At 45.3% G+C, this 18,338-nt stretch overlaps 1 protein-coding gene across 1 annotated transcript in view; it reads right to left on the reverse strand.

Annotated features, from left to right (window-relative positions):
• ECHIA (enoyl-CoA hydratase/isomerase A) overlaps positions 1 to 17,933 on the reverse strand; it is a 68,158-nt gene extending 50,225 nt beyond the window's left edge. Inside the window, exons 1-2 of the mRNA XM_086525168.1 lie at positions 17,707 to 17,933; positions 17,168 to 17,404 (exon numbers count right to left, since the gene is read on the reverse strand). Coding sequence (XP_086381294.1) covers positions 17,168 to 17,392 — 225 coding nt within the window. The 5' untranslated portion in view covers positions 17,393 to 17,404; positions 17,707 to 17,933. The remainder of the gene's footprint in view (positions 1 to 17,167; positions 17,405 to 17,706) is intronic.
• Between the last annotated feature and the right edge of the window lie 405 nt (positions 17,934 to 18,338).

An 18,338-nucleotide genomic window follows, 5' to 3' on the forward strand; every position in this document is an offset into this window, starting at 1 on the left:
ATCCTTCACTTTGCCCCAAAAGCGGCAAAGTTTGTACTTTCATTTATTAGATTCGGTGCAGGTCCCACACCATGTGGTACCAGTTCTGCTTTTCTATCTGCCTTTTCTGCCACGTTCCTCAGCTGCTCTCGAAGTCTCAGGCATGTCGTCGTCTTTATCATTCTATTCTTTCTGTGCCTTTTTAGGGCACTTCGCAAAGATATGTCCGTGTTCCCCACATCCAAAGCACTTCCCCTCTCTGATAAAGCAAGCTCTCTCCTCAGGAGTAAGCTTGGGTCGTGCATCCTTTTTCTCTGGATTGCCCTTTTTCTTTCTACTTTCATTCCCAGAAGTCTGTTCGGCTTGTTGTGTCATGGCCCCATCTGTGGGGTAGGTTAGACTGCCAGAGTGAATGGCAAAGCCCCGCTTCGCATGACTCATCAACTCCTAAATAGAAGCTGGCTTCTGTTCCAAGCAGTGATCTCGGATCTTTGTAGGGAGACCCAAGGTAAACCGCTCATTCTGTTCTCTGAATGAGATCTTCTTGAATGAAGAGGCGGGTAGAAAAGAGCTCCAGAATCTTTCACAGTAAGTATTGATTGTATCTTTCTTGGTCATCCGAAGATGGTTCTAAGCAGCTCGTATATCTCATTCATATTCTTGCGTCAACCAAGAAGAAATAAAAAGCTTCTTAAATTTCAGCCATTTAACTGGCGCAGTCTTGTTTAAAAGAAGCGTGGACCACCAAGTACGAGCATTACCCTTAAAGTAAGAGGCAACTCTCCAAATCTTGGAGTGCTCTGAATAGCGTCCTCCCACGAAAGCGATGTCAAACTGCTGTATAAAAGACAAAGCCTTCGAAGCATCTGAGTATCCTGAAAAAGTATCAAACTTGATCGAGTGGCCACCTTGCCTTTTTCTTGCCCTTTCCGAAGCTTTGTTTCTTGCTTCGCTTTTTACCTTTTCTGTCTTCTTCGCTCGAATATGAAGAGCTAGAAGAACTGTCAGAAGAAGAAGAAGAAGAAGAAGAACTGGGTACTCCTTCAAATCGAACACGCTTCTTCTGTTTCTTTGCCTTGTCGAATGTCGACTAACGACCCAAATATCCCAGGAAGTCAGTGCTTTTCGCCGTGCTTTTTGCCGTCAAAAAGCTGAGCAATCCGTGCATCAACCACCTCTTGTAATTCCTTCTCTGAATACTATTTGTGATCAGAAGGCTTCTTGAGAGCGGGTTTCAGTGGTGGTGTAGTGGTTTTCTGCCACTGTGCATGCACTTCCTGAGAAGAAGTCTCGCTCATATATTTTGCCAATTTTCGATCCTTCGCAAAACTGAGCATCATCTTTGTTGCTTCGCCGATCAATTGACGACGCTTCATCTCTCTTTGCTTCGCCTGAGTAGGCCGAGGCGAGCCATACTCTCTGTCAGAATCTTTGTTGTGATCCCTGCCCGCATCTCCAGATGCAGAGGGAGTCGACTGATCCTTGCGTAAAGCCATAGGTGCCACGGAAAAAAAAATTGGGGATCGGATTTCCCGTAGAAGAGAAATAGGCCGTGCTCTGATACCACTGTAACAAACTTGGACACTCCAAGTCAAGAATCAATCGTGACACCACCAAATAACCAATTCAAAACAATTCACAGATCACAATAGATTTGAACTGGCCTGACAGAGTTCCGTGCCTAGAGATATTGGCCCCAAAGACTGTTGCCCCTTTCGGTATTTCTTTATGTATTAAATCAATGTCAAAGTACAAAGAGCGGTTAGGGTTTCACTCTCAGACTTTGCGTCCAGATGCTCTGAGAAGTGAGGCCCTCACCGCATATTTAAATGTTACAAGGGATGCCCAAAAGCAGAGCCCCAAAAGCTTGAAAGCAAAAGCAGATTCTCTCTCTCTCAATGAGAGCCAGTAAAAGCAAGTTCTCTTTTTCTCTCTCTTGCTCTCCAAGCGTAGCCAGAAAAAGCATCAACTTGCGTCGCTAGGAAGAGAAAAAAGCAGGCCCGCCAATTCTGGAAATCCGTACGCTGGCCAACGTGGCAGATTTTAGGGTTTCAGCCAATTAGGTTTTCAGCCAGCAGTTAGAGTTAGGGTTTCCAGAAATTAGGGTTTGCTGAAAATAGGGTTTCCAGCAGATTTTAGGGTTAGCAAGAAATTAGGGTTTCTGCTGCCGGTAGCCACATCATCACTTTGTGACACCCGCTTACCTGGAAGATGCACATCGAGCTTACTTGAAGCTTACCTCATCCTTGATCAGTGTTCAGGGCTTGGTAACAAGCTATTTATACAATTAATGTATGCCAGATGCGGCTTATAAGGGCCAACAGATGCCTTAATGATGCTAAAAAGGAGTATGCTTGAAGTGAGCACATATGGAGTTTATGTCATATGATCTAGAATTCCAGTGCTTGAAGGGTTCTACCGGCCTGTCTTTACGGCTCGTCGATTGGAGCTATGGTGAAGAAGTTCAGGCAGTTTGAAGTTTGAGTCAATTGCAGATCCGTACCGGATTGGGCAAGTGCAGCTGAGGAATCAGAGATGAAGAGAATGCATGGGCCTGAAGTGCCCACTTTGTGGAGCGCGTCGACCTTTTCAGATCAACGATCGGAGTTCTAGTTGCCAGAATATTGGTCGTTAAAAATTCACCGAGAGCCAGTTCCGTAGCAGTCTGGTCCGCTCGGTTAGTATGTCATCTAGGAATTTTTTAGCAATAAAATTCACAATGATAATGCCCGTTAAGAAGCTGCTAAAAGTAAACGCCGTGCTTAGCACTGATTTGGTCGATATGTATGTCAAGGACGAAGTGTCTAAAGTCTAACCCCCCTTGCAGTGTGTCACGAGGATCAACACAGCCAAGGACGGGTGGCAACTTATAGAGATGGTGCCTAAGCTAAAGCGACAATGGAAGAAGATGGTTAACCCAATGGAGAGAGAGCCAGAGAGAGGTTCAGTGAAGGTGTTGGCGATGGACGAGCTACCAGATATCTGTCCAATAGTAGATGTGTGGCACAAAAGAAAAAATCTGGGACAAGGTTATGTGGACGGTGGAGCCCAAATATGTCATAACACACTCATGCGTTGAGAAGATGGGTCTTACAGTGACTGGGGTGTCAGGCTTTCGAATCAGATTGGCCAACCATCAAAAAGTAAAATGCTTGGGTGTTGTAAAGAGCTTAGAAGTGGAGGCATATGATGCAAAGGCGATGGTTGATTTTCATGTGATGCCAGCAGGGTTGAGAGCATATCCTATTATACTGGGTAGACCATGGTTACGTGCAGTGGGAGCTGTTCAAGATTGGAGACGTGGTACAATTAGCCTCTATGGAAAGACAGGTGCTAAGAAGCTTTATAATATGGACACAAGGAAACGTTTGGAGGATCTTTATGAAGATGAGGATGAGTCTAGTGATGAAGACTATTCCACAGTAACTGACGAGGACAGTGATAGTACTACCAGTAGTGATGAGGATGCTGATGTTGCATTTCTTTTGATGGACAAAGGAATCCAGGAGTCTAGTTTAGTTGCATTTGCAAATGAAGTTGAGGATGAAAGTGAAGGGCCTTATGAAGTGATTGAAGGGCTGATACAGACCAAGGTTGAGTTGTCAAAGAAGCAGGAATTGATGACACAAATGATCAGTGGAGACCTCTCAGCTATGGAGAAGGAGATATATTTGCACATGCTGGCTAGTTTTCCTTATTTGTTCATTACTTCATATGAAGAGATCAGAAGGTTCAAGGGTGAAGAGATGCATATAGAGGTGAAAGAAGGTGCTAAGCCAGTGAGACAAAGGCTAAGAAGGATGGGTCAAGAGCAAATGGAAGCTTTGCTATTGAAGGCAGGGTTCATAGTCCCAGTGGAGACCACAGAATGGGTGAGTCCAGTAGTAGTCAGTCCAAAGAAGGATGGAAAGTGGAGGATTTGTGTAGATTTTAAACCCTTATATCCTCTTCCATTCATCGATCAAATCTTGGATTCAGTGGCAAGTTATGAGAGGTACAATGTGTGTGATGGTTTTTCATGCTATTTTCAATTGAAGATTGCTCTTAAGGACCGCACAAAAACAACTTTCATTACGCCATGGGGTTGCTATTGCTATACGGTATTGCCATTTGGGCTGTCAAATGGACCATCTTTCTATCAAGAGAGAGCAAATTGGGTATTGGAACCTTTCATTGGCAATTGTGTTAAAGCTTTTATGGATGACTTCTGTGTCTACAGCAGCACGGCTGAACACCATGAGAAGCTGCAGATGGTATTGGCTCGATATGATGAATGTGGAGGACAACTAAATCCCAAGAAATGTCATCTAGCACAGCCAAGGGTGAAGTTATTGGGCCATATGGTGTCAGAAAATGGCATTGAGGCTGATCCAGATAAAGTTAAGTCTATTATTCTTCTTCCATCACCTACGAGTACGAAGCAATTGGCAACCTTTATACACAAAGTGTGTCACGTGACACATCCCAACCCTATGTGTCCGTGGACAAACTACACCACAACAGGGTTCAGTCAAGTCAAGTCAAGTTTAGATTAGCAGTGATCTGGCACTTTTGTGAGTCTATTCGTAGACCGTGCATGCCCACTCACTTAGCATAGATGCATATCCTCCGGTTGCACACAGCATGATCATCGGAATTCCCATCAGAATCCATTAGCATCAGTTAGGGAAATTTTCCAGTGCATTTAGCCTATTTTCCTATTTATTGGGATTTTCACTTATTATTTTTAAGTGACTTTCCAACAAAAGTAGGTAGGGCAATTTTGCTAAGTTAATATATAAGCAAACCAAAGTTCACACTTTCTGGCAGAAGAGTCAGCAGAAGCACATGCTCAACAAGCAACTTCTCAGCAGTACCCCCCCGCCGCAATAGACCATCGCCATAACCTCCCTTCCCTTGGCGTTTTCCACAGCATCATCGACCGCCGTGAAGTCTCCCCCCTTTCTGGCGATATTGCATCAGCAGATCAGCCCCCCAAGCCAGCGTTTTTGGGAGTATGTAGCCAGCGTTTTGACAAGGGAATTTCAGCAAGACAACAGCCAACCTCAGCGTTTTTTCCCAGTAACATTAACGCTAGGAAAGCAGCAGAACCTTCGCAGTTTGCAGCGTTTTCAGCAGGTGCTTTCAGCCCTAAAAACGCAGCCAAGAAATGCAGCAGATCTCAGCGTTTTCATTTCAGCAATCAGCGTTTTTTATCAGCAATTTTCAGCCATGAAGAAAACGCAGTTTTCAGCCTATGCACAGTAGCCGATCGCCCCCAGATAGGTTGCAGATGGTTCCCCATTTTCAGCCATAAAAACACAGACCAAAACAGTCATTTTCAGCCACCGAAACAGTCCCGAAATTCAGCGATTAGAAGATCTCAGATTTCAGTCGTCGTCGTCGTCATCGGCATAGTCCAAGTTGCATCAGTCCATTGCATTCGCATTGTACGCCTTTGTGCAATCAAAGTAGACCACTCTCGCCGACGAGAGTGGGGCCTTCGGAGGAGGGTTTTACAACCTCTCGGGTGTCGTATCTCTTCTCTCTCCTTCTCTCAGTCTCATTCACTTGCACGCACAATATCCACTCACTTTGTTCGTGACCACAGCACTCTACGAGACGGAAAGCTCTCTCTTTCCCTAAAGAACTAAAAGGAACCTTGAGCAATAAGGATCACTAATCTTGAGAAAATACAACATTCATTCCGCTACACCTAACATTGGTATCAGAGCTTTGGTAGTGTTCTGCATTACTCAAGGAAAGAACCACAAGAACCACAAGAATTTTTTTGCTTGTTGCGATCGCACGAACCCAGGTTTACTTGGGCGTGGCGATTCGTAATCGTGTTTTGTTGAAGAGTGACAGGAATCCCAAGAAAGAAGGGCTTGTCCAGCCTCCCCTTGTGTCTCTTTTCACTCATTGAGAGCGGACCGTGCACTTAGCGGCCGGCCAATCGACGTGAGGTGGGAAAAAGCAACCTTGGTGTGAGCGCAAGGCCGCCAAGGGGTGCACCCACGGAAAAGAGTAGAACTTGGGTGAAGAGAAGATCCTTCTCCAACGCGATTTGCAAGCGAAAGAAAACCTCAAGAACCTCAAGATCCCCAAGAACCCAAGTTCCTCGTGAACTTAAGAACCCACGACCCCCAAGAACCCAAGTCCCTCGTGGACTTAAGAACACAAGAACCCACAAGAACCCACGATTGCAGAATGATCATCACTCGAAGCGGATTGGATATTTCGCTTGGAAGTGATGAGCATGAGAGAGGCGAAGAAGAATTTTCCCCACCAGGAGGTTTTTCCGACCCTTCCCCATCTACGACAAAGATTGCATTAACTCCTATGGAGGAGTTGGACCAAGAAAGAGAAGCAGAAAGAAAAGCCTACGAAGAAGATATGGCAGCCATCGAGTGTAAGTACCAAGAAAGAAGGGCAGCCATAGAAGAAAAATTTTATCGCGAGAACAAAGCACAAATGCAAGAGTTATTGAGACTCTTTTCTCAAGCTCAGGCACAGATGCAACAGAATCGGAAAAAAGGAGACTCTCTCAGTCTCTTCTTCTCCAAAGCATGATACACAAGATTTGCATGATTGTGTGAAGCATGATGATGATCTGATTGACAATGACTTGCATGATGATTTGAATGACAATGATAAGCATGATGATTTGGATGCCAATGATTTGCATAATGATTCGGATGACAATTACAAGCATGATGATTTGCATGATCAAGATGTGATTTCTCACAAGCATGATGAGTTGCATGAAGACGATGTGATTGTTCACAAGGATGATGTGTTAGTGGATGCTTTTCCTAGCGAAACTAACCTCGTTGTAGATTCGATCAATCACGAAGATCCGATCTTGGCTTTCGAGTCGAGGTCTAATGAACCCCCACAGGACGATTCGATCATTCAGGAAGAATCGATCTTGGCTTTTGAGTTGAGGTCCACAGATCCCCCATAAGAAGATTCGATAGATTCCGAAGAAGCGATCTTGGCTCTCGAGCCTTGGTCCAAAGAACCATCATAGGAAGTATTATGTGTTCGCATGATTGATACGCACACATTGTTCGAGTGTTTCATTCGTGAAGGTTTCCTATATTTTAGTCAGCATCGTTATGTGATCCCTTTTCCTAGACATGACATAGTGTATGTTGAGCACGTTTCTCTCATGGATGAGCACGCATGTATGCGGATTGTGCATGAAAAGTTGAAAAGTATGTATGTAAGGAAGTCACATTCCATGTCTCTTCCTTGGCATGACACAGTTTCCGAAAGAGCACATGATAGTATGAGCACCAAGCATGGGCATTTCCATTGGGATCTGCCACAATTGATTGATTTCGATCAAACAGAAAAGATTCGAGCGCATTGTTTGCATGTGTTGGATGAACGGTTTGTCACTCCGTCTCTATGTTCATCTACATTGCATACACAGTCTTTAGAGAAGACAAGATTTTTTTTCTTCACTTTACATGGAATGGGTATGTTCATGGTTTTGTGTTGGAGATGGTTTCAGGAATTTTCAGCCATGGAGATTCTTGAAGACGAAAGAAGCAGGACTCTAGACAAAGTTGAAGCATCGAAGGAGCCACAGAAGACTTTGTGTCGCTTTCGACGCGGCCCAAAGAAGCAAGCATTGCAGACTTTTATGAAGTTCAAGTACCGCACGACCCACACAGCAGAGTGGGCCGGCGAAGAGCCCCTTCCAAGATTCTGGATGCTGTTAGCGATCTCCCTCGACACCATACGATTCGGTACCAAGACCTCACTTTGAAAAGGAGGGGATGTCACGTGACACATCCCAACCCTATGTGTCCGTGGACAAACTACACCACAACAGGGTTCAGTCAAGTCAAGTCAAGTCAAGTTTAGACTACCAGTGATCTGGCACTTTTGTGAGTCTATTCGTAGACCGTGCATGCCCACTCACTTAGCATAGATGCATATCCTCCGGTTGCACACAGCATGATCATCGGAATTCCCATCAGAATCCATTAGCATCAGTTAGGGGAATTTTCCAGTGCATTTTAGCCTATTTTCCTATTTATTGGAATTTTCACTTACTATTTTTCAGTGACTTTCCAACAAAAGTAGGTAGGGCAATTTTGCTAAGTTAATATATAAGCAAACCAAAGTTCACACTTTCTAGCAGAAGAGGTAGCAAGAGCACATGCTCAACAGGCAACTTCTCAGCAGTACCCCCCCGCCGCAGTAGACCATCGCCATAACCTCCCTTCCCTTGGCGTTTTCCACAGCATCATCAACCGCCGTGAAATCTCCCCCCCTTCTGGCGATATTGCATCAGCAGATCAGCCCCCCAAGCCAGCGTTTTTGGGAGTATGTAGCCAGCGTTTTGACAAGGGAATTTCAGCAAGACAACAGCCAACCTCAGCGTTTTTTCCCAGTAACACTATCGCTAGGAAAGCAGCAGAACCTTCGCAGTTTGCAGCGTTTTCAGCAGGTGCTTTCAGCCCTAAAAACGCAGCCAAGAAATGCAGCAGATCTCAGCGTTTTCATTTCAACAATCAGCATTTTTGATCAGCAATTTTCAGCCATGAAGAAAATGCAGTTTTCAGCCTATGCACAGTAGCCGATCGCCCCCAGATAGGTTGCAGATGGTTCCCCATTTTCAGCCATAAAAACACAGGCCAAAACAGTCATTTTCAGCCACCGAAACAGTCCCGAAATTCAGCGATTAGAAGATCTCAGATTTCAGCCGTCGTCGTCGTCGTCGTCACCAGCATAGTCCAAGTTGCATCAGTCCACTGCATTCGCATTGTACGCCTTTGTGCAATTAAAGTAGACCACTCTCGCCGACGAGAGTGGGGCCTTCGGAGGAGGGTTTTACAACCTCTCGGGTGTCGTATCTCTTCTCTCTCCTTCTCTCAGTCTCATTCACTTGCACGCACAATATCCACTCACTTTGTTCGTGACCACAGCACTCTACAAGACGGAAAGCTCTCTCTTTCCCTAAAGAACTAAAAGGAACCTTGAGCAATAAGGATCACTAATTTTGAGAAAATACAACATTCATTCCACTGCACCTAACAAAGTGAAGTACATGGCACGGTTTATTCCATTGTCTTCGCAGCTTCTTTATCCATTACAGCAAGTGGCAAAGCATGATCCATTGCAATGGGATGACAAGTGTGAAGAAGTGTTTCAAGAGGTGAAAGAGGTGTTAGGGGGGTTGTCAGCCATGCAGGCTCCTGATTGGGAGAAGGTGTTTTATGTAAATCCATCAGTAGGGGATGATGCCATTGGAGCCATGCTATTGCAAAAGGGGAAGGGCAGCCATTATATGAGGCCAGTGTATTGTGCAAGCCGAGTGAAGTTGGTAGCGGAGAGAAAGTTCTCGGAAGTAGAGCTAGTGATGGCCAGTGTAATATTTGCTTGTCGACGATTTCGTCATTACTTGCTACCACGACCTTTTGTTTTCTTAACGAGTTATGTCTTTTTTCCACAGTTAATTAATGGTACTAACATGTCAAATGTGGTGAAGAAATGGGTAATTGAGCTGCAAGAGTTTGAGTTCTCTTTTCTAGTGGAAGATAGTACAAGGGCCACCCTAGCTGATTTGTTGACCTACAAGGAGAATCCCCTTATTGTTAAGGAAGAGGTGGTGAGAAAGGTAGTTGAAGAAGTGCCACAGATCAGCAATGCACATGTGTTGTTCTTTGATGGCTCATACAGAAAGAGCCATGATGCGGCTTCAGGGGGTATAGCACTTTACGATCCACAGGGGAAGCTAGTATGCAAGAGAGGGTTCAAGTTGGATGCACATAGTAACAATGAGACTGAATATGCTACATTGGAAGCCGGATTACACATTTGTTTGAAGCATGGGGTTAGAAGGTTGAGCATAAAAGGTGATGCCTTGTTAGTTGTGAAGCAAGTGCTAGGTGTGTGGAAGAGCAAGAACAGCTCATTAAAGGAAATGTGTTTCAGAATTAAAGGCCTGTTAAAAAAGTTTGAAGCATGGAGCATCAGACACATTGAACGTTCTCTAAATGGAGAAGCACATGAAGCAGCTCAAAGCATGATTGGGGAGTTATTTGTGTTGAGGACCACTTTACCTCTTTATCATGGCCGGGAAAGTTTGGCTCAAGAAGAGGAGTTTTTGCTAACAGGAATCATTCCAAAGGAGATTCAGAAGTCTAAGAAGTATACTTTTGTGCGTAGAGCATACAGGTACAAATTGATTGGTGATGTCTTATATATGAAAGGGACTGATCTCGTGTTGAGACGTGTACCTTGGAGGGAGGAGCTTTACAGAGTGTTGGAAGAGAATCATGAAGGCGCATGTGGCGGACATTTTGCTCTAAAGATCACCTTGCATAAGATCTTGCAAGAACGATATGTATGGCCTAGTTTGCACAAGGATGTTCACCATTGGTATAGGTCTTGCAATAGGTGTCAAGCATTTGGAAAGAGAGTGTTGAAGCCAGAGCTACGAAAAACCATTATTGCATTTGATGTGTTTGAAAAGTGGGGGATTGATGCAATAGGTCCGTTACCTATCACAAGCAGGGGCAAAAGCTATATTTTGACTGCAGTGGACTATCTCTCTAGATGGGCAGAGGCTATAGCAGTAAAACAGATCACTGTAAAGGATGTGGCAAAATTTGTGTATGATGAAATATGTTGTAAGTTTGGGGTGCCACTGGAGCTACTTTCAGATAAGGGGCCTGGCTTTAGAGCTAAACTGCTAGATTTTTTATGCGCAAAGATGAAGATTAGGCACCAGCATACCACTCCTTATTATCCGCAGTGTAATGGCTTAAATGAAAGGTTCAATGGTGAGTTGGTACAAATTCTTTCAAAAGTGACAGAGCACCAAGGAAAGAATTGGGATTTGGAATTGCCTAGTGCATTATGGGCTTACCGTACTTCGGTGAAGACAGGTACAGGGTTTACTCCATTTCATTTGGTATATGGAAAGGAAGCACTATTGCCTGTGGAAGTAGAGTTGCCTGCAGTAAAGATGCTAGAGAAGCTACTTGGGCCGTCTAGTGATGCATTCAAAGAGAGGCTCTTACAGTTACAAGAGGTTCAACTGGATAGGATGAGTGCATTGGAACATTATGGGCAGATGCAAGATAAGGCTTTGGCAAAGATAAATGAAAAGGTTAAAAGTAAGGGTATCAAGAAGCATGACTTGGTTTTGCGCTACAACAGTAAGCTGGACAACACCTTCCAAAAGAAGTTTCAAATTAAGTGGGAAGGCCCTTTCAAGGTAGTGGAGTGTTTCCCGAATGGTACATATCAGTTGGCTAACCTGGATGGAATTCTGCATAAGTCAAGGGTCAATGGATTGCGTCTTAAATTATATCATGCCAGGTTAATGATGGTGGAGCAAGATGAGCTGTCTGTGGAGCAAGTAATGTCTGTGAGGGATGAGGAGACCTTTGATGAGACGAGTCTCATATCTCTTTTTGCTACTGCTGATCATGAATGATCTAACAGGCTAGGGGATGGGCAAATTATGTCAGGAGTTTTTTGGAGCAAGGGATTGCGCATATGTGCATACGCATGCATGGTGCATCAAATAAAGGATTGCCCATTTTCCAGAGCCAGGTGGTTACGTGGGGCCCACATGTGTACAGGTAGGGCACGGTGTACATAGTGCATCATTTTTCACTATCACCAGTACTAGTGTGTTTTTTTTACAATAATGAGGAGTTGGTAGCGCATAAAACTTCTCGAGGAAGCTATCCGCAAGCCGACGACATGAGGTAAGCAAGTGCGTCAGATGGCATCTAGTGGCGTCAGGAGGTCGAATGGGGTCAATACTTACACGTGGAGAAGTACGGACACAACGTGGATGTTTTCTTGTGATAATTATGCATAAAGGTCACCACGAGGACCATATTTTGGGGCCACTTCACGTGGTGGCGGGATGCATTATTGAAAAAAGCTGAGTGCCAAGTGTGCGGATGATGCAAAAAGGTGACAACTATGCACTGCGAGGTCAATTTTTGGCCTGTTCGGGGTCCGTTTGAGGTCAACTAAAAGGCCAAGGGTGCCCAAGTAATAAAGCTAAGTGTGGGAACTGAAAAAACAAAGAGAAGACCATAAAAAACGTGGAGAAGAGAGGAGGAACAGCCGCAACTGTGTTTTTGCTCATTTTGGAGCCTGTTTTGGCCGTAAACTACTCATCCGAGGTCGGATTTGAGCACTTTGACATTGTAGACTGGGGTTTTGGGCCGTTCCGGACGCGATGGCGCTGTCCATTTTGCCAAATTCCTCACTGTTTTTCTGTTGTTTTGGCTGTGTAAGTTTCTCCTATGAGCGAAGCTTCTCTTCCAGTTTGTGATTGTATCTGGCTTATTTTACTCATACTGTGTGAGCTATTTGCCCTATTGGTGTTTGCCCAAGCTCTATTATATCTAAACATCAGAAATTCTCCTCTTTTGAGCTGAGTTTTTTGGGTATGTGTGTGTGTGTATGTGGAGTGAGCAAGTGGATAGTCTCTCTCCTCTCACTCCATCGGTGTGTTCCCTGTCTCGGCCAGGTGGTTGTGTAAGCCAAGTGGTGCCCCATAGTGTGTGTGTATCTTCCCAAGAGTGTGTGTCGGGTTGTTATAGAGGCGTTCTGTGTGTTTCCATCCCGCTCACAACACCAGGCAATGGTGGTTGATGGCGATGCTCTACTGTGGAAGAAAAACGCGAAGGGGAGTGGAGGATGGCGATGGTCCAATGCTGAGGAGAGTTACTGCTAAGAAGTTGCATGTTGAGCGGGAAGCTCCTACTGCCTCTTCTGCCAGAAAGTGCTAACTTGGGTTTGCTTATATATTAACTTAGCAAAATTGCCCTATCTACTTTTGTTGGAAAGTCACTTAAAAATAATAAGTGAAAATAACCAAAAATAGGCTAAATGCACTGGAAAATTCCCGTAACTGATGCAATTGGATTCTGATGGGAATTCCGATGATCATGTTGTGTGCAACCGGAGGATATGCATCTATGCTAAGTGACTAGGCATGCACGGTCTACGAATAGACTCACAAAAGTGCCAGATCACTGCTAATCTAGACTTGATTGGACTGACTGAACCCTGCTGTGGTGTAGCTTGTCCACGGACACATAGGGTTGGGATGTGTCATGTGACACCTCTACTCTCTCTCCACACAAGCTCTCCTCTAACTTCTAAGCTATTAGCTCTACTCTCTCTCCACCATCATGTCATCTCAAGCTAACTCCACTTCTCAAGCCGGCTCTTCTCGAAGGAGGCCCGCCGTGCAAAAATGGTCATGGTGGGATGAAGTCGACTCTAGTACGCATAGTAAAGGTGGCGGTGCAAGACCATGGACATGCAAGCTATGCCCGTACAAGAGAACGGGTGGTGCAAACAAAGTGGGAGCCCATCTTCTTCATGAATCTGGTCACGAGGTGAAGTTTTGCCCTCGAGTAACTCCCGAGAAGAGGTTGGATCTTCTTGAGAAGTTCACGGTGTATGAAGTCGCGGAAGCGGCCAAGAGGGGCCGTTTTGTTGCCGTTGATCCCTCCGCCACGGCGACACCGCGAGAGCAAAGGGAAGCCAACCTTGACGACATCTTTCAAGCGTTCAAGACAAATACATCTACACCGTCCTCTTCCGTTGCGCATCGCCAAAGCACCCTCAACGAAAATTGGAATCCTAAATTGAAGGAAGAGGTGGATAGGTCAGCTGCCCGATTCTTCTTCCACGACCACATTGCCTTCCATGCTTCGCGGTGAGTTTCCCTTGGCATATGCACATTGCAATCTCCCATTTTTTATTCATTATGGGGTCTCGACTCTCGACTCTCCATACTAACACAACATGCTCTATTTTGTGTGGATAGGTCTTCATACTTTCGAACCATGGTTACGAAAATAGGGGAATATGGCTCCTCTTACGTGCCACCTTCATCGGAGAGGCTTCGCACCACCCTCCTTGACAAAGAGAAGCTTGTCGTGGAGTAAGCGGCCCAAGCAACAAAGGATTTGTAGGAGACCAATGGCGTCTCTCTCCTTGTAGATGGATGGAGCGACACCCGCAAGCGGTCCATCCACGGAGTGGTGGCCTACTCTCGGGGGGAGATGTACTTTGTGGAGTCACATGATGCATCCGATAGTGGCAAGGCCGCGGAGATGCTTGCTGCGGAGTGGACAAGCAGCATGGAGATCACCAGCCCGGAGAATGTCCTTTGTATAGTTGCAGATGGAGAGGTGTCAAATAGGGCAGCCGGGGCTATCATTGAGGGCATGTATCCCAGCATCCATGTCACATTTTGCATGGCGCATTGCCTCAATAACCTCCTCAAGGACATAGGGAACTTGTCATGGATTTCACCCACCATTGGTGACGCCTCTCGCATTGTCTCCTTTGTGCTCAACCATCAAAAAGTGCACCATGAATTCTCAAAGTGGAGCCACTTGTCCTTGCTCAAATATTTAGAGACAAGATTTGCATTCAATTGGCTTATGCTAGGCCGCTTGTCTACATGTGGCGGAGCCTTAAGGGGCCTCTTTCTCAGTGATGAGTTCCAAGCCATGCCGGAGTCTACATCAGCAACAGGATTGAAATGCCGAGAATGGGCCGACGACGCCGCTTGATGGGAGGAGGTGAAGACTCTTGACGCCATGGTCAAGCCTATTCTACACCTACTTCGAGTTGTGGATGGCTTGCAGCCATGCATTGGCAAAGTCTACGAAGCCATGAATCGGATGATAGAGGCACTTGAGAAGCTTGTGCTTGACCCTGTTCAGTATGCGGAGATTCATGGCTTGTGTGAGTCAAGGTGGAATGGATACTACTCTCCACTTCATGCAGCAGCTTATGTGCTTGACCCTGAGTTTCAAGGAAGGCGTCAAGAGACCAACAAGGAAGTGAGCAAAGGATGGCGGCTTGCATTGGAGAGCCTTGAGCCTAGCAGTGATCCACTAGGCGCAAAATTAGAGACGAGCTACTCAACTACAGGCAAAAGAAGAGCTCCTATGGATGTGTAAATGCACAGGTTGATCGCAACAAGATTGGCTCGGTTTTGTGGTGGGAGGACTATGGAGGAGATGGCCCACATTTGCAGCGCTTGGCTGTTCGTGTCCTTAACCAAGCATGTACCATTAGTTGCTTGGAGCAACTATGGAGTGTGTACAGCCACATTGCCTCTAAGAAGAGGAATCGCCTTGGGGTCGAGAGGGCCAATGATTTAGTGTTTGTGAGCGCTAACTTGCGCATGCTTGCCAAGAGCGTCACACACAAGGCAGAACCCTTCACTGAGTGGGAGATGGCATAAGAGAATCCATCTATGGCCCATACACTTTTGGAGGAGCTAGAGGAGGACTTCGAGCCTCAATGCGAGCCTCCCGAGGCCTCATACGTCGCTAACGACCTCGACTACGACGATGATATGGAGATTCAGCAGGCGAGCACTTCTTGAGTTTGATGATCATTGATCACTCTCGAGTTTAGACTCTTGAGTCTACGACTCTACCTACTACATAGCCCTTTGTACTTTTTGTTATCCTTGAGGCTTGTCCTAAGTCCTTTAGGCTTTTTGACTCTTGAGCCCTTGTGGCATGCACTTTTCATTTTGTATCCATCGATGTTTTATTAGCACATTTCCGCCTATATGACTCGTGCTCTTTGGTCTATTTAGTGTAAATTTGTGGTCAAAGTGATGCTCTATGTGTGTGCCATGTGTGTAGGTCAAAAAATGCCAAAAAAAACTCTTCTTTTTTTTGTTGTTCCGACCCCGTCCCCGTTTCCTGACTTCTGCCATCCCGTCCCCGTTCCCGACCCTGACCCGCTGTCCCATGTAACTATGTGGGAGAAGCTATAATACAAAGCCTTTTTCGAGGGGGGGGGGGGGGGGGGACCGGCTCCATGTAAATCTAGTCCTCAACTGTTGTCAATGGTTCTATTTCTCTCTCTTTTCAAGTATTATCTATGCCAAACTAGCTAGATGTAATTGCTATGTTGCTGTCTTCAACTAAGTGTTCTCTCTATGCTCATTAGGAACTTGTTCTTAATGAAATGCTCACTATGTAATCATTTTCCGCTACACACAAGTTACTAGTGCATTAAATGTTACATTGGTATCAGAGCTATTGATTTCTCTTTTCTTGCTCAAGAAGAGAGGTCCTCAAGCTTGCTACAAATGGTTGGTGTTATTAATTGCAAAAGAGTAAGTAGAATAGAGATTTTTCATCCTTGAAGCACACCTGCTTTATGCAGTTAACGAGGATACCGTCAAGAGCTATGGTCGTAATAATAAAGTCCTACAGGGCTTGCCTATGGCATAACCATTATTGAGCTATTAGAAGCTTCACAGGAACCGGTGCTGTCGCAACTCTGTGAAACCCTCTCTTCTATTCCTTGCAATTAATAATATTGGAGCCACGAGTATAGATGCTTGAGTGCTTCTCTTTGAAGGTAAAGAGGAGTAGCAACTAGGGCTTGAAGTACCAAAGTACAAGTAAAAATTTACATCTAAAATTTGCTAGTATGGTTGACAAAGGAAAAGAGATTGAAATGAATGTTGATAGCTTTGATTTTGCTAATGAAAGAGCAACTAATGATGCCCCTATGCTTGTAAACTATCTTGTTTCTAGGCTTCAATAAGCCCTGGGCAATCCATCTCTCCAAGGTGAAGTGCTACAGCAATTGCGCACCCATGGTCACTGAGCAGGTATCAGCATAGTACAACTATGCAGCACAGATTGTAACTATGCCATTTCTAGCATAGTAGCTAAGGCAACCGGTTGTAACACATTAAATGAAGGGCGTTCATCACAAGTCAAAACGTACCGAGGCAACGTAGCTAGCTGCAGGCGCCTTTCAAGTTTCACGCAGGGCCCACTCAGGCTACCCGCCAGCAATATGCCAATCTGGCTTTACTCACCTGCACACCAGGTAGATGTGTCAAGCTGCCCATCGTCCTCAGCTAATCTTATCGCGTATGACCATGTTAATGGTCTATGCAGCACTTGACCACTGCCTAAGCATGATTTCTACATATGCTAGCAAACGCTGAGGCAATAAAAGCACTAGGTTGCTTTCAATTTTAATACGATTGTGTGTGTGTGTGTGTGTGTGTGTGTGTGCGCGCGCGCGCGCGCGCGCGCGTGTGTGTGTGTGTGTGTGTGTGTGTGTGTGTGTGTGTGTGTGTGTGTGTGTGTGTGTGAGAGAGAGAGAGAGAGAGAGAGAGAGAGAGAGAGAGAGAGAGAGAGAGCAATACCACTCCAGAGCAGAACGCTCGACCAGCTCCGGTGAGGATAATAACTTTTACATCAGAATCTGCATTTAAAGCCTTTATGAAATTTGCCAAATCTATCAGCATGCCTTTTGTCAAGGCATTCAAAGCTTGAGGTCGATTGATTGTGACAATGGCGATGCCATTTCCACGTTTTTCTGCCTTTATTAAACCGTCATCTCTTCCTGGATCTTTTGCAAAACTGTCCATGTATTTGATTCACTGCACAAGCATGAGAGAACATGAGAAAAGAGTCCTTTCTCAGTTTCATTCATGCCCTTCAAGATTGACGGGGGAAATGGGAAGTTTTCAGATTGAATCAAGCCCACACAGGTCCTAATAGCCAGAAACATATGCCTGCACTGGCGTATTGTGTGGCAGAATGACGAACAAATCCCCAAACAGAAAGGAATCCCTTCAGGATAAGAGGTGTGTGTGTGTGTGTGTGAGACAAAATGTCCCTTAAGCCTTCTCAACAAACAGTGATCTTATCGAGAAAACAAACTAAAGATGCAGAAGCTTACGTGAGTAAACAAGAGAGGAGCGGTTGCTGCCTGCTTTGCAATTGATGCGGCGAATGAGGATGATGAGAGTACCGCGAAGGAGGGAGGAAAGGGCGAGGAGAGGAGGCACTACCTGCAGCGTCAGATTCAACCAAATCTGAATCTGAGTGACGAGTTACGTGGTGCGGCGGTCGCGCACGTGAGACTTCGCTGAATTAAGAGTATTATTAAATGTGGCGAGATGACAAAACGTATCTCTTAGAACCTAAAAATATAACTCTGAATGGTGAGAGACTCCCGAGTCCCACGAAATCTTCAATAAAGTTTCACCCATCCGACTCGGGACCGGCCGTAACTGATCGTGCTTACTTTAAGTACCTTGTGTTAGAAGCACGAAGGGACCCGGGTTCAAATCCACAAGGCTGGCCATTTTTGGGACCTTTGATTCTCTGATTATGGCTACTCTTTTCTATCGGTCCGACCACCCACGAGCATTTATGACCCAATGGGCCTTTTAGTCTTGAAGCTTATTACCCTGATCATCAGCATTGTCTACTCAGAGCCCCGTCTCACCAAGAACTTCAAGGGGATGGAGGGGCTCTATGATGTCATGCACTGCAAAGCCTTGAAAGCGGTCACACTACACAACATTG

The sequence above is a fragment of the Adiantum capillus-veneris genome, chromosome 12 (genome assembly GCF_014529385.1).
Source record: "Adiantum capillus-veneris isolate H3 chromosome 12, ASM1452938v2, whole genome shotgun sequence".
Lineage (NCBI taxonomy): Eukaryota > Viridiplantae > Streptophyta > Polypodiopsida > Polypodiales > Pteridaceae > Adiantum > Adiantum capillus-veneris.